Consider the following 16194-nt stretch of genomic DNA (forward strand, 5'->3'; position numbering starts at 1 on the left):
CTGTACACCGGCAGTACGGCCTTTTTGTAATGGGTGCATCGACGCTCCCGTGCTCTCGTAATGGGTTTTGGGCAAGGTGTCGTCAGTGAGTAGTCATTTCCGGCAAAACACGCACACAAAACACTCTGCTGTTTTAATCCCTTCCCCACCGTTTGCCACCTAACCGATCAGGCCAGATCATCATTCCGTCTGGTAAAGCCGTGCGGAACGATCAGACACCCGGGCAGGCGTGATAAATTACCTGCTAATGCTGCGGAAGAATTAGCCCGCCGAACGGGAAATGGAACCTCCACCAGCACGGCACGATAGCTGCGGATCATGTTTAGAGCGGCGGACAACACACGGTTGTCGTGCATCGATTTATGTTTCGAGCCCACCAATTTTGGATTCCGATCGTCTAACATCCGGTTCAGGGTGTTGCGTACTAGCGAAACGCGGTGTGCATTTTTATCTTTTTGAACAACGCTACGGTACGATAGCTAAATTCGGTTATTCGAACAATATCCCACAGGAAGGCACTTCCACCTAGTGCCTGCTGTCTTGTACGCAAATCAGTTTTGGTTCAGAGTTCATCAATTTTACACACACAAAGGGGATTTTATTTTATATTATTTGTAGACAACCCAACCGTGTTTGATATCGCCTGTTACGTATTTATCATTTTAATGCCAAACGAGGATTATACCATCACAGGATCAATCAACTCACCCTTCAAGTTACGCAATGATGTACAGAATGGAACCTTTTAAATGTTGGAAAACATACTCAAGAAATATGTATGTTACTTAGAAAACTGCAAACTTACCCTCCCTACACCGAAGTTGTACACGCAGTAAGTGATAGTACACGAGGCAAGGCAAGGTACTTGATTTTATTAAAAATAAAAACCCAATTTTATTCTTATGAACATCCTTTTATTCATCACTTACTGTTAAAATTTTCTTACATTCCCCACACCTTGAATCGTTTGAAAAAAAATATTATCCATATTAACAAAAATTCTATTTCTGTACAACAACAGTCGTCCCTCCTTAGCACCCTACTTTTAATTGTTCTATAATCGAGGAAAAGAATCAAATCGTTTCCTTTTTTGCTCTATTTTTCTTTTACAGACGAAAAACATACATTACACTGTAGCACATAGAAATAATTTACACTCACCCCAAAAGGAAAGATAAAATCTTGTCAACTTAAAACTTTAGTACGGAAACGTAACACATGCATCACGTTACAGAGCAATGTTTTGTCTTAACTGGCCTTGCAGCGTAATGGCTTGGTAATAAAATGTAGCAAGAGGTCTCTCTAGCAATAATTGGAATGATTTCGCAATTTAACAGTTGATATAGAATGATGTTGTTCTGCACGTGTGCATCCCGTGTACACTGTATGCTTATGATAAATATTTTGTTTCATAACTAGCGGTCTACCCCAGAGGACCCAAATTACCCGTGCTTAATACATGTGCATACATTTCTTTATGTATCTTTTCTAAATTGTTAATATTTTCACTTTTCAATTCAGACTAGACTGGTGGACCAAAATTTCAACGTCAATGGAGCTTTTAACAAATATTAGATGGATAAGCAAGTATTGTGGGAATTCGTTAAAAAGAACCTAATACCGTCAACCTGTACATGGGAAGGGTAAAATAGAACATTCATTCTAAAACGATCGATTAAAATTGGCCTAATGCACTCGTGGTCATTATACTGCAGGCATAGTTAAGACTTCACAAGACGATAATTCATTCGGCTAGGTTTCTTTTCCGAGAAAAAGTTTCTCAATACCAGCACCTGCCCGATGGCTATAAGCAGGATGGAAACCGTCTCTGCCAGCGACCACCACAAGACACGTTCGTTCAAATCTTCAGCTCGCTTCCTACCTACGAACAATGAAATGCAAAAAATAGGATACATTCTAGCAATCAGTTAATTTCGCTATCTACAATCACCTTGTGCTTCTCTTAGCCGGTGATGGGTTTGATAGTCTAGGATAGCATTCAGCCTTTTATGGATGTCTTGGGCCGACGTTTCCAGCTGTGTTAACACCGTCGTATGATCCTCTATACCGGGTAATGGCTGTTCCTTGCCCACTTGCAAGTCCATATACACGATTTTATGTGAGAAGGTAGAGAACTCATTACTGAAACATGCAGTATAAACACCGGTGGCCTGTTGAAAAGGAAAAATCATCAAATATGAGCATTTATAAACATTGGGAGAATGTGTTTCGTGGAAACGTACTGCAGCGCTGAATTGGTAGGAATCAAACTGACTTTTTATCTGCCGATAGATAATTTCGTTGGTGGGGTTCTCCAGAGTTACATCGACATCGTACCTGCCACCGCTAACAACCTTTAAAAAACAGGAACAAAATTAAAAAAAAACACTACTTGTAAAGTTACCGGTAGTTTAATACCGATGAAATATGACTGTATCTGCTTTCCTCGCGGACAGATCAAAAGAATTGTTAGTTGTTTCACTAAAAACTTCCACGTATAACAATGGAAGTCTCTGGAACACGTTTACAACATTAATTTTGCACAATATTCATGACGTGTATTCCACACATCGCAAATGGTTTACCTGAAACTCCAGCATCACCGTCTGATTCTTTAGCACCTCCTCATGAAAACATTGCCTTGCGTTGTCTGGCAATTCGAATGTAAGTTCAACGCTATTAGCTACGTTAATTTTACAACAAAGAATTATTAACATAGTAAAAGCTAAATGCAAAACCACCAGCTGGTGGTATTGCCGGCGCGATGTTGTGTCACTCATTTCCTGCTTTAAATATCGCGCGCACGGTAGATTTTTAAACTCTTTGTATTTTAAGCACGCGGTAACGCTTCTAGACTAATGGGAATGTGAAATTGGAATGTACTAACAGGATGTAAATTTGTCCTACCACTTCGTGCAAATACTGTTTTCCTCATTTCCAGTTGGGTTTGTTATTGCGATGGGTTCCTCGGCCTTCTCGTGCAGATGTCAACAACGTTGACATTTACATCCAAGGTATATATGTTTAAGCTTCGTTTTTTAGTTTATATACTTTTTGCCGACAATTTTTGTGTTTGCTTTTCTAACGACAAACACTGAAATAACTAATAATTGTATACATAACTAAACCATACAGTTTATATATCAAAACGAGTAGAACAAAAATAATTCAGAAATGGTTTGTGCTTGTTAAAAACTCTAATGAAACAAATGAGGTAATTTACTGTTTTGTTAAACAATAGGAAAACCATGTTTTAGTTAAACATTGAAGCATTTAACTGTTTCAACATTTTAATTACGCTTTATCAATCATATTTATAATGAATTAAACTGATAACGGGAAGTTTAAACTGCGAACCAAGTCTGTAATGAACGCATTGTGCCTGCGATGAAAGTATTGATCTTTTTTCGCCAAGATGTATGCAATGTTCATAGCTCAACAAAATATTTTTTGTACCTAGATTGCATACATGTTGGCGCACATATTGTGCTGAGTTCATAACGCTATGTATGCCAGACTAAATAACAGCAAAAATTAATTACAAAACTAAAAACAGAAAATTATACTACATTTGAATTGTTTTGTTTTGCATACGAATGGCCTGATCACATTGACATTTTAATAAATTGTAATTAATGAGAGAGAACAAGGAAAACGAAATATAAACAGTGGTTCAACCAATACTCTACTGATGCTAACATTCGAGTTACGCTGCCTTTGAAACGCATACTGAGTAAATTCAGCAACAGGATATCATTCACTTGCACTAGCTGCCTATACAAGATATAGGCCACTTACATTCAGAGTTGTTTCAGTTTTTACTTCCTGATTCTGGGGCTGATACCTCCTGAGAAATACCCAAGCAATGGTAACATTTGAGCTAGAGTTCGGAAAATTACTAAACTGGGACGTTTTAGTCCAAATCCTATTAAGTTCCAAATCACAGTGCGTTTGGTACTTCTATTTCAATGGGATTGTTGGGGTTTGTTGTCCCTAATGAAGTCTTGATGAAGACTTGAAAGACCGAGGTCTTTCGGATGTTATGTAATTTCGTCAGTGAGGGATATTAATCCCCAGCAAAAGAACAGAAATCATATGAATCGACTTCGTTTGTTTAAAATTATCACAGGAGTATTTGGTGGTTTTAAGAAGTCTTAGAATACTGTGTGCGTGTGTAAGCATATCCCAGTTATCCCAGACGGAAACTCTTTTATCATTCTAAAACCTAATCATCCCCTCTTCATATACGTAAGAAGTTTTCATTTTTTTATGTCTCTCTCCTTGCCAAGCTCGTATGGCTGTATGCGTAACCTGATTCTGTGTAATGTGTTGGAAAGCAAAGCGCAAGTCACGAGATAAGGAAAACCCGCTTGAAAAAAAACACACATCCATAGAAGTCCTGCCGTTTTGAGGCAGGGAAGAGGAAAATACGAAACCCCTGTGCTGGCTCGCAGCCGAGTTTTCCCGCATCCCGCAGTCACCCTTGTGCAGCACCGACACATTCCGTAGTGTAGGCTTTCCTGTTCAAGTGGCGGTGTATGCGCCAGAGCACCCGTGCTGCTGCCCGTTCCGATAAGCGTCGGCGAAATGCAGACCACCGACAGAATGAACGGGAAGATAAGCATTTGTAAAACCGACGAACCCCATTGCTTGATGATTGTACAGCCCGTCGGCATGTTGACGACCGCTGAGCAAGGTTTTCCCTCACTTACCTTGCTTCTAGAACTTCGGTACGGTTGATTAGTACGCATATCGGGGGTTTCTTTTTTTCGGGGGGAGAACGGCGCGCACTTGCGCACTTGTGCCGCTGAGGCGCGCGCACGTGTTTGTGTTAGTGGTGCACGCTTTGCTGTATGCGTGCACTGTGATGATTGTCGGCGACGGCGATGAATTTCCCGTCGCTCAGTGATATTCCTACTCGAAAACGAATTAGGCAAACGGCTGTGCTGTAGCCTGCAACCCGTTCCGCATCGAAACCAGACCGTTGAAACATTCGAAGCCGCCGTACATTCGGCACGGAACGCGTCCTGCATGCATTAAAGCGGAACACACCGCATCGGGGGGCCCGTTGTTTTGCGCTTACCCAGCCGAGCGAAAGCGTTCGCGAGCGAGCCATTTCTTACCGTTACCGTGCTGTTCGGTGTGTGGTAAATTCCGAAACCAGTGGACAGTGTTGTGACCGCACCGTGCATGTCCAGTGGCTGCTAGTTTTAACGGGTGCGCAACATTACCAGCGACGGTGGCAGATGCGAAAGGCCCGACTCCCACAGAGGACGACGCCGAAGGCATCACAGCGTACCGACGGTGGCAGCGCGGAAGAAGAAATGGTGCCACCGCAGAACAACGCCAAGTGGTCGTAATACTCCTGCCCACGCTTCTTTACCCGTTCCACCCAATCAACCACCCCATCAAGTTCACCTCTGTGTGTGCACCGCTATCATCACCCTCTATCATCCTGAACGGTCCCGTTTTACGCGGTGAGTAAGGCTTGATGCCAAACGTGATACGAGGTGGGAAAGTTATAACGCGTATGCAAAGCATGTGTCACGTTCCGTGGGTTCAACGCTGCTTAGACCCGTGCTCCGGTGGGGTGAACATACTGAAACGCAAGGATTATAGCTCGTTTGATCTGCTGGGTAATGGGTATTGGATTAAAAAATATACCTCCGTTGTGATTTGTTAGTTTAACTATTAAGCTATTCATGGTTCGTTTGACTTTACAACACAAATACCTACGCCATGTTATACGCAAATTCCCACCGTCAGACTCAGGAGATATCACAAATTCACATCTCCTAATACAGTAACCAAGACGCTAAGGACTTCAAGACGCTTCTTAGGTTTAGCCAAACCTTCATATGCTTCTATTGAATTTCGCCATCTTCTCATGCAACCGCTTCACGATTAAACGAGACGTGTTTTGTGGTTTGAACTGAAGACGTACGGCAATATACAGTACATCCAGCCCATGTAAAGTTTCGTGCCACGAAGTGATGTCATATCTTACCATGAACGTATCGTAACCTTTCCTTGAGCTGGTTTTCCGGCAAATTGCGGTATTTGCTGTATCGTATGACGAGCCCACCCGCAGATATGACGCATAATCGCAAAAAGAAATCAGTTCATCACCCGAAAAGACGATCGATGCGGAAAGACATAAAGCGTATTCGGAGAGTCTCAAAAGGCTTCGCCTTCGTATCGACCGTTAACTGAATAGATTTACCATTTTTTTTCTTTCCTCGGCTATTGTCAAACTTCTCAAACTATTAGGTCATGCCGGGGACATTTAGCGAGCTATTGGAATCAGTTCTGCCAAGAAGTTCGCGGGGAAAAGAGATTCGTTACACGACCTTCAAATGTGTTAGACGAAACGCGTAGAGATATCAAACACTAAGGCACATTTCCAATATTACCTTTTTTTGCTTATTCATTTAAAACGGCCAGCACAAAGTTCCAATCAAATAGGCGTCAAAACTATTAGGATATTCAACTAATTCAACTAATCAACTAATTAGAATGATTGTGTATAGTATGCGGCATAATTTAACGATAACGAAATACGAATTAAACTTGGACAACACTTTAGACCAAAGTGCAATGATTTAGAACACCAAGATATTAAGCGTCTTTCAGTCATCAAGTCATCAACTTTCTGTTTCAGATGCCTGGTATAGTAGTGTTTCAGCGAAGATGGTCGGTCGGTTCAGACGATCTCGTAGTCCCTGGCCTATTCCTACTTGTTATTCATTTCATTTGGTAAGAAAGAAGATAATATCATAAGGTAGTAGTTCTTACTTACACCTACAAAATGCTCTCCACGCTTCTTCCAGGCTCGTCGTGCTGATGGTAATGACGCTAACGTTTCATTTCGATCGCACGGAGAATTGCGTTCTACAGCTCTGGTACTTTCAGATTGGATACATGATACTGCTTGCAGGTGAGATCTATTGTATTCCGTGCTTGGAACCGATTGTTGCATCCGACGGCTTACATCCTCTTTTGCAGTGTGCATGTGCCTGGAACTCTCCATCTGTGTGGTATCGATGCGTGGCAGCATCCTCGACACCGAACCAAGGGCGTCCATGCAATACCTGCTGTACGGGCGCGTACTGTTGATGCTGATCGATCTCGGTCTGCTAACGGTGGGCATCACCTGGTTAAGAGATAACTATGCGACCTGCCCAGCGGCAGAACCGAAAGAGGTGATGTTAGCCGCGATAGCCTGCAACCTGTTCGTCATTCTCAGTATGATTACCACCGTCTGGTGCACGTTTGATCCGGCCGGCCGGTCCTGGGTGAAGATGAAGAAATACCAACGCTCGATGCGCGAGTCCGAATCACGCTTCAACTACAAGCGCAGCGGTAGTCGTAGCCGGAACTGGCGGCAGCGTAAAGTGATCCGGGCGTATCAGGACAGCTGGGACCATCGGTGTCGGTTGCTCTTCTGTTGCATGGGTAACAGCGATCGCAGTCGTAACTCCTTTACAGATATTGCCCGCTTGCTGAGTGATTTTTTTCGCGACCTCGACGTGGTACCGTCGGACGTGGTGGCTGGATTGGTGTTGCTACGGAAGTTCCAAAAGCTGGAACGGGAAGTTATCGTGCGACAGGTGCTGATTCCCTCCCAACAGCAGGCTGTCGAGAGAGTTCTAATGATTCCCTTCTATGCTACTATTATTCCAGCAAAAGAACGGAACGCACAAGTTTTTGTCCGGTGTACCCATTAACGCTGGTACACAGTTCCTGGCACTGAACGATTCCAGAGATTATGACCATTTTCAGGTGAGCTTCCAGTGTGCATCTCATGAACTGATAATATTTCATGTCTATTTACCATACTTGCAGACTGTTATTCGGTATATGTACTTTGCGCAAGGTGCGTACGGTTGGCCCATGTATCTCATGAGCCATTCAAGCACTGGCGTGTGTCAATTGGCTTCCGAGTTGCGTTACTGTTTTTGCAGGCGAAACACAGTCGATGTGGTGGATGATAACTGTTGCTTCTGTAATTACGCCGCGCTCAAAAAGATGCTTGAACTGGGCGAGGTAATTGTAGCCGGAATAACCATTACCGCTTATCATACATTGTATTTTCACAACATGACACTCTCTTCCCTCCCTCCCTCTTAACAGGTTGAAGTTATTTATGCTACATATCATGTTGATATCGCCGAAACACCGTTCTTCGTTGCGATCGATTACAACTACAATAAAATCGTCATCAGTATCCGGGGTACGCTCAGCATGAAGGATGTGCTGACGGATTTAAATGCCGAGGGCGAACCGTTGCCACTGAATCCACCGCGGGAAGATTGGCTCGGCCATAAGGGTATGGTGCAGGCGGCGATCTACATTAAACAGAAGCTGGAGGAGGAAAATCTTATCCAACGTGCCCTTAAACACAATCCTGCCCGGGGTACGCACGGATTCGGGTTAATATTGGTAGGCCATTCGCTCGGCGCCGGTACAGCGTCTATACTGGCAATCCTGATGAAGCAGCAGTACGATGTGTTGCACTGTTACAGCTACTCCCCACCGGGTGGGTTATTAAGGTAAACCACGATGCAATTTAAATTTCCAACATCCAGCTACATTATCGTCCTTATTTTCTCGCCAGTATGCCTGCGGTAGAGTACAGCAAATCGTTCATCACCTCGGTGGTGGTTGGTAAAGATGTCGTGCCACGGATAGGGCTCTACCAGATGGAAGCCCTGAGGGCCGACCTGATCAACGCAATCCAGCGTAGCATCGATCCGAAATGGAAAACAATCGCTTGTTCCGCGATCTGTTGCTGCTGTGGACCGGAACCGACATCCGTCATGATGATGTCGACGAAGGATTCTAACGTGCAGCGTTACAAGCAGGAACGCAACAGTGCGCGCCAAAGCACGGTACACCCGAATGATAATTCTATCGCACTAACACTTCATCATCCACTCTATCCACCTGGTCGCATCATACATATCGTACGACACCATCCAATCCAAGAGGAGTAAGTATCGTCCGTTTTGCATCGGTGTGTTGTGAACTGTGTTTAAGATCTTATTCGGAATTGTATTGTAATTTAATAACCGTTCTGTGTTTGTAACTACAATTCTAATCGCACTAGACAAATGCTGAAAAAACGAGACCCAGTCTATCAAGCTATTTGGGCTGACAATAAGGATTTCGATGAGGTACTCATTTCGCCAGTCATGATTCAAGATCACATGCCCGACACAGTGTTGGCAGCACTCGAGAAGGTAAGGAACATTTACGTGGCGCATTTTTGTTTACAACATTTAAATCCCGTTTATCTCGTCGTCTTCTCGGCATATCGCTTTTAAATGTATTTTAATCAGCCAGAATGCAACAACAGCTTTGCTCGCACAGGTTTGCAGCCGTGCCGTGTAACGTTAATGTGATTTGCGACCTGCTCCACGATGTAGTCTTTGTCGCGCAAATCAATACCAATCTTGGACGCCTCACGCCGGATGCAGTGTTCTAACTCGTTTCTGCCAAGGGGGGCAAAATTGATGAGCCGTGCCTCGGGAATTATTTGCCTGATCATATCGTTTTGCAGATTGTCTGCCGTCCCTTTAAATATGAATAGTGCCTGCAGTATCAAATGATGTGAGTTGCTCAATACACGCAACCGATCGCTCACTTTCTTCACGAATGGCATATCGGTGGGGTTTACGTAATCGAACACTAGCATATAGTACGTGCATTTGCCGCGAAGGAATGTTTCTTGCTGGATCTTAAACACGGCCATCTTAAATGCTGCATAGTGTTGCTTTTCATCATTCAATTTCGTACTCGATAAGTGCAAAACATTCCTCGGGTATGGGTAATGTTTTGCGATGATGTTGGCCGTGAAACTTTTACCCACACCAGTTGCTCCCACGAACAATGCGCAACTATATGAAGAATTTCCTATGGTTTGAAACCAATCGTCTAGTTCTTCGTGTAAATGCTGTTGCCCAATAACATTACCGGCGATTGCTTCCACGATTGGTGTGAAGTTAGCGCGACGTTTCGTACAGAGATCGTTGTACAGTCGGGACATTCGTTCGTACGCCTTATAATAATTGTTTTTCAAATGTTCACCCAACTCTTTGGTATTGCTCAGATGAACAATGAAAGCACCAATACAAACTGCAAACAGCAGTAGTTTAAGGAACAGCCACACTGTAGAGGATTTTTTGTTGGTGCGCATCAAGCACTTTGGATCTTTACGGTCTCTTGTTGCACGTGAAGCATTTAAATTACGAATTCTGTTAGCATTGCGGGACCGTATTTTGATCGTATTTAAATTGATAATATTCTCCGGCACCTCGTCAACATCCATGGCTTCCACTTCTGGATGCATCTGAAAAATAATACGAAAAGAACGTTCTATTATTACCCCACTCAATATCTCTGATTATTATAAATTAATCCCAGAATACTGGTGAATGTAACGCGCTTTTAACTATGTGTGTCTGTGTTTCAAAAAAAAAATAACTTGCAGGTCGTCGCATCTATCGGACCACAGAAACCGAATCGACAATTCACTAACCCTCCGCTTATTTGTACGGACAGTGAGGAAGGGCCGAGGGCAGCAGGAGAACAGTCAACCGTAAGCCAAACACTTCAACCAAATCTCGCTTCACCTGTCGCACAACATAAGATCTGTCTGGAAACTTCTTTTACCAATATGCAATTGCTACAGCTACACCGCGGCGAGTCCCTGCACGCACCGGCACACGAGCAGCAGCACGTCGATATTTCAAAGCCGTCTTCAATCGCCGACAGTGTGGTCGGACAGCATAGCGCCCTGTCCAGTCTAGTCGAGGATAGCGGAATTCCTAAGAGCATCTCAGGGCCGAGCGAAGTAACAACTGTGATTTTAGCGGAAGTACAAAGCGCGGTTGCACCGGCAATGGCAACCGTAACCCGTGTTCCTTCGGTTACCAGCGGTAACGCCGCCAAGACGTTAAATTTTATCGCCTCAGCAAATCCTACGCGGAACGATATGTACCTCATGTTTCAACCTACCGCACCCGGCGGCACCGCGGCGTACCGGGCGGACAACCTGTCACTCGGCATCACACGCAGAAACTCCTACGAGGTGCAGAAGATCGATCTAATACACGATGATTGGTTCGGTATGGCGCCGCTCGCTAGTCCGGAAAGTTTGTCGGAACTGTCCAGCATAAGCTCGCGGGCGAGCATCTCGAACTGCATGACGGGCGGTGTGGAGAAAGGGTTAGACAATGGCAAGGAGTTACGGCAGATGCGAGTGGGCGAGCGGAACGACATGCAAGCGGTGGAATCGCAGCTTCACACGCCGAAAGTATTGCGCCGTACACCGAAGGTGAGCGGCAATTTGTCAACCTGCGCCGAAGATGCTCGTACCGTTTACCAGTACAAGCGGATGGGAAAGATATTCGTCCTAAATCAAGCGTCGTCCGATTCGAGCACCACCCTTGAGAGTTACGACCAGGAGCAGGCTGTAAATACAATGGAAGAGAACGGTGTTCTAGCAACAATCAGTGAGAAGGGTACTCTGCCGCTTGCTACTAACGGTAATCAAAATATTCTGGTGCAGGATGAGCTGAATGAACACGCTGCGGGGGAAAGGCGAGCGTTTGGTAATGTCAGTGAAAGCGCAACACGGTGCAGCTCCAGCTGCCCGACCTGTCCATGCCGAAGCATATCGAATGGAAAGTGCTGCCAGAAGTTTAACCACCGAGAATGTTACAATTATAAGTACACGTCATTCAACATTTTCAAGTTTAGCAAACCCAGCGAAGTTGCCAGTGGCAATGCTTTCATCAACAAAGGCCTCCACCAGGAGCACGATAAGAATGCTGGCACAAGCTCTTGGCCGCAACACGACCGGAGTGCAGCACCGACACAAGCAGGAAACGAGGACAATAATAATGTTTACCCGATCCATACTGTTCCCGCTTTGCCATCACCGCCGGTTAAGGCCGGACTGCTCGAGTCACACTTTCCCGTTTTCTACAGCAAAAACGGCAATAATGACAACGCGCGACCATCTTACGTCCAAACTGCACGGCCAGGTGCGTTACCACCGGCCAAATCCGTTAAACCGATTACACCGATAAAGCTGGCAGGTGCGCAAGAACCGCTTGCCACAGCTATAGAGATACGTACCGAAACCTTCCCGTTGCTGGTGAACCTGGCTGAACATTCGTCACCAAATACGAGTGGCTTTGGGCGCAGGAAAAACACGGTGCACCCAACCGAGCGACACATTATAGCGGTGGATGGGTTTAATCCTGCCGGTACGGAAACAGTCGAGTCTCGTTGTTCACCGGCGAGTTCCTGCGCCTCTCTCACCACCGGCAACAAGCACATCCAGCAAGCGCGCAAAAACGAGAGCAACGTTTAGGTATGCGAATCGTAACCAGTTGCATTCACTTTACTTCTAACAGTGAGTAGTGATATTAAATTACCTCCAGGTTCAATAGCCATGCTTTTGGTTGATTTCATACGAGCTCTCTTTTTAATTTAGTGACATTTTGCTCAACGGACCAAATGGGACCGATACAGTGTGCCAAACAGAAAAAAAACCGTAGGCCTGTGATGCTCGTTACGTATTCCATTTTGCTGCAGCATGTAACCCCGAAACAGATCCCTGGGTCTGGTTGCGGAGTTTAAGAAATATCTTTAAATTACTCTCAAATGATCGTATCTCATTGCTTAGGTGTTCACTAAACGCTAATCGAATAGTAGGGATATATCCCAATTTGTGAATTGTGAATGTCAATTTTACTATACACAACACAATGTACGTGGATGCATGACCCTTGGGAGGTGTATCCAAATGGAAGGAGAAGGTAGTATAAAACTAGACGATTGATTGAGAATTGAATTTATAGAATGTGTATTGAAGAGTAATTACAAAACAAAAGAATAACATTGTAAAAAAAAAACAAAAAATAATAAAAAAGTCGGAGAGCAGAGCCATTACTAATTAGATTTAAACAAAAAAATTGTTGTAGCGTAAATGATAAACAAATAATTCTAATGTTAGATGGATGAAAAACAAGGGTAATATATTCTAAATTTACGATCTTAATCAATGGCAAAAGAGAATATGTGTATTAGAGAGCAAAACAAAATTACATTAAAGAAACAAACAATTAAAAGAAATTAAATTAAAACGAGCATTCAAAACTAAAAACCATCATGCTAAACAACTAATTCAATTTCTTTTATCTAATCAAATTAAAACCTGAGATATTACTAAAAGAAACACCCACAATAGTGCAAAGCAAGTTATGTTTCGTTTTTGATAATAAGTACGGCCACTTTCTTGCCAATCCCCCAATACCCCAAATAGTTAAAAATAGGCCTGCTGGCATATTTTGGACCGGTTTACAAACAATAGACAATTACCGTACGTTATAAATGACTCCGTTCGTGCAAAATGATTCTACACTAGCCTATCGACAATGGTATTGTGTTACTAGATGATGATAACGTATCTATTGATATTTTGAATAAAATCGAATTTTGTATTTGCAAATTTTCCTCGTTCCTTCACTGTTATTGTTGTTGTTTGATAATGTACGGCCACAACTAGCCACAATTTAATTTACCATTTCTTGAAATCCATAAGCAAACAAAGCCACAAACGCGAACCATTTATCAATTTCAGTAAACATTGTAAAGTGTTCAAGAAATATTTACCCTTTAATTCCTCTGGATAAGGTCTTTGGGCACAGCGGCAAATCGTAAAGTTCTTGCGCACCAACAACACCAACAAGCGTAGTTGTTTGCAATCTAACTATACAGTCGTAAAGCGCGAAAGTCCCACGATTTCCACTTCCCGTACCGGAACTAGAAGGAAAAAACAAAATACCTCCGATTAATCTCCTGCTTCGCCGTACATTTTGTTCACCAATGATGCAAACATAAGCGTATTATACCAAATTTCCCTTACCTTCCCGGCCCGGCTTCCGGATTGATAGTTTGCAGCGATTCAATTAATTGTGGGGCATTGTTCAATGTTTTAACAGTCAAGCTAGAAGATATAGAAGAGCTAGAAGAAAGTAATGATTACAAGAAATGTAAATAATGATTCTGAAATATTGTTGTGCTAGATAGATAACTGTTCCCAATGGAGTCGATAGATGTACATAATTGTAACTTTATGTTGAGCAATTCAGCGCGAAAGTGTATCTTTACTTACACTGTATATCAATTACGAGTTTCCAAACAATCCACCGGTACCGGTAGATATTTTCATTGAATAGTAAAGACAGCCGTTTACTTCAGCCACGATCCGGATTGAAGAGCCTGAAAAAGCTGTTCTAGCTGACAGTTTATTTTGATTTCGAGTTTGACATTTCAACGAACCAAAGTGTGTACAGACAGATATCCCTTGCAAGGATGCCCATCTTGCAAGGATTTTGTTTTTTTCCTGTTCGGCGAATCGAAATCCGTCAGCATGGGATTTTTTGAATACCTGTTCTGTACTATGTTTGTATTAAAATTGTACCGGTTTACAGTACGAGGACATATTAGGGCATTCCGTTTGGTTATACCATACTAGGAACAACCAAGGACATCCAATTGATTGGCACGAGCTGCTGCAATATTTAAATATTTACCTCACGTTGACCTGGTTCGGTTGGTTGAACAGAGCATCGGCATGGTGAGCTCCAGCGTCCCGATTCCCTGCCACTGGCTCATGTAACGATCGCAGTTGAAGGCTGCGTTGGACCGATCAAGACCACGTTCCATTGACGGTGGCCAACACGCTCATTGATGCGTGGGATGCGTGGAGATGCCAACAATGCACTCAAATTGGCTGTTGCCTCCACAACTGATGGGCTATGCCATTGCATCCAGTCGTTTAACACGATCGTTTGTCTGTGATCATCTTGCACGTGCATGTGTCCAACGTGCACGTGCAACCAATGGATGCATCTCTGCACGATGATGACAAAAGGTGAAGTTGAGCGTACCAAAACTTGCTAAAGATGAACATGCTACTCTAGCTAGACGGCACCAAACTAGGATATTCTGAAAATCGCCAAATGCTTTGCTACAACCACCGCATTCGAAAAACGAAAAGAAGCGAAATGTAAATACATGAAACAAATACTTCCACCTTGCTATATTATAAGTTTTTTTTTATCGGCATCTTCTACTGCTCCTAAAAATCTACTGCATTTCCATATGTATCTATCCCTCCGTCATCAACGGTATCAGCTGATTTAATTATTTCGGAACAAATTTTCCGCCTTGCAGCTGTCAAAGCTGGATTTTTGAGTGACTGCGCTGTATTTACCTTGCTCTTTTCTGGCCAGCTGACAGATTTACAACTGTCATCGAATGTTTGTTTTTATTGTATTCAATGTAGAACAATTGGAAAATACGAAAAATAATTATTTTTCGCTCTCCATAACTTCAATCAACACAGATTATCTCAATTCCCTGACCGCAGGATGTTATAGACTGGACAAAAATTGATCCATGTGACATATAACCAATTATATGAGTAAGTATGTCTTCAAGTGTAAACTTCCGACCCGAAATTTATATTTTTCTTTTGCCTAGGTAAATCACCATTCCAACAAAACTCAGATCCGAGGTCAATCAGCAAAGCGACCAATAAACAAACCCTATGCTAGAAAATTTTATCACAGCTTAAAACAGCAGTGAACGAAAATGGTTTGTGTACCTTGCTTCATCGTGCCCGTTCTGCTCTATCTTTGGCATAAATTCATCCAGCCTATTCTACTGAAATACTGGAATCCGTGGGAAAAGAAGGACGAACATGGAAACGTTATTAAGACCGAACCGAAAAATCCGTTTGATTGTAGCGGAGGAGTTTGTCGGTTTGCGGGCAAAAAATCAACCATCGTGGAAAACTCCGATGCAGCTGTTGAAACTACCAACCAAACACCCGGCGATCCCGACGAAACGAGCAAGAAAACTCTTTGAACTATCGCATTTGCTTCCGCTAGATGATTTGCAATAGCCAAACGGATTGAAAAATAAAAATAAACGCTTAAAGCAAGTATAGAGTTCAAACACGAGCTGTTCTTCTGGCAGGAAATTAATCTCTTTTCATCTCAAGAACATCTGGATAAACTTCTGAACTTCAAAGCTTTTTGCAGCTCCAATAATGTTAAGATAATAATACATGCAGATGAACAGTTCTTTGCTGTTCTGTTCTGTGGGGGACCG

At 43.1% G+C, this 16194-nt stretch overlaps 4 protein-coding genes across 5 annotated transcripts; 2 read left to right on the forward strand and 2 right to left on the reverse strand.

Moving 5' to 3' along the window:
- Nucleotides 1-915: 915 nt before the first annotated feature.
- Nucleotides 916-2967, reverse strand: LOC128306991 (transmembrane emp24 domain-containing protein 7-like). 2 transcript variants are annotated; one of them, XM_053044688.1, is made up of 5 exons: nt 2888-2967; nt 2586-2683; nt 2244-2354; nt 1952-2171; nt 916-1882 (listed from the first exon to the last, which is right to left on the reverse strand). In XM_053044688.1, exons 2-5 carry the CDS (start codon nt 2598-2600, stop codon nt 1722-1724), a joined length of 507 nt encoding a protein of 168 aa, XP_052900648.1. In that variant the 5' UTR covers nt 2601-2683; nt 2888-2967; the 3' UTR covers nt 916-1721. The 2 variants fall into 2 exon arrangements, with proteins under 2 accessions (XP_052900648.1, XP_052900647.1); XM_053044687.1 differs by having other exon boundaries at nt 2586-2945.
- A 3694-nt stretch (nt 2968-6661) lies between these two features.
- LOC128306992 (diacylglycerol lipase-alpha) lies at nt 6662-13447 on the forward strand. Its single transcript, XM_053044689.1, has 9 exons — nt 6662-6756; nt 6831-6937; nt 7006-7610; nt 7684-7782; nt 7846-8046; nt 8134-8552; nt 8618-8992; nt 9110-9242; nt 10493-13447. Exons 1-9 carry the CDS (start codon nt 6662-6664, stop codon nt 12380-12382), a joined length of 3924 nt encoding a protein of 1307 aa, XP_052900649.1. The 3' UTR covers nt 12383-13447.
- On the reverse strand, nt 8766-14020 carry LOC128306993 (uncharacterized). The gene is made up of 3 exons (XM_053044690.1): nt 13940-14020; nt 13687-13836; nt 8766-10351 (listed from the first exon to the last, which is right to left on the reverse strand). Exon 3 carries the CDS (start codon nt 10349-10351, stop codon nt 9338-9340), a length of 1014 nt encoding a protein of 337 aa, XP_052900650.1. The 5' UTR covers nt 13687-13836; nt 13940-14020; the 3' UTR covers nt 8766-9337.
- Nucleotides 14021-15347: 1327 nt separating this feature from the next.
- On the forward strand, nt 15348-16041 carry LOC128307205 (UPF0729 protein AGAP000931). The gene is made up of 2 exons (XM_053044951.1): nt 15348-15502; nt 15562-16041. The coding sequence occupies exon 2, from the start codon at nt 15673-15675 to the stop codon at nt 15946-15948; it is 276 nt and encodes a 91-aa protein (XP_052900911.1). The 5' UTR covers nt 15348-15502; nt 15562-15672; the 3' UTR covers nt 15949-16041.
- The last annotated feature ends 153 nt before the right edge of the window (nt 16042-16194 follow it).

This window comes from Anopheles moucheti, chromosome X (assembly GCF_943734755.1).
Source record: "Anopheles moucheti chromosome X, idAnoMoucSN_F20_07, whole genome shotgun sequence".
NCBI classification, from domain to species: domain Eukaryota; kingdom Metazoa; phylum Arthropoda; class Insecta; order Diptera; family Culicidae; genus Anopheles; species Anopheles moucheti.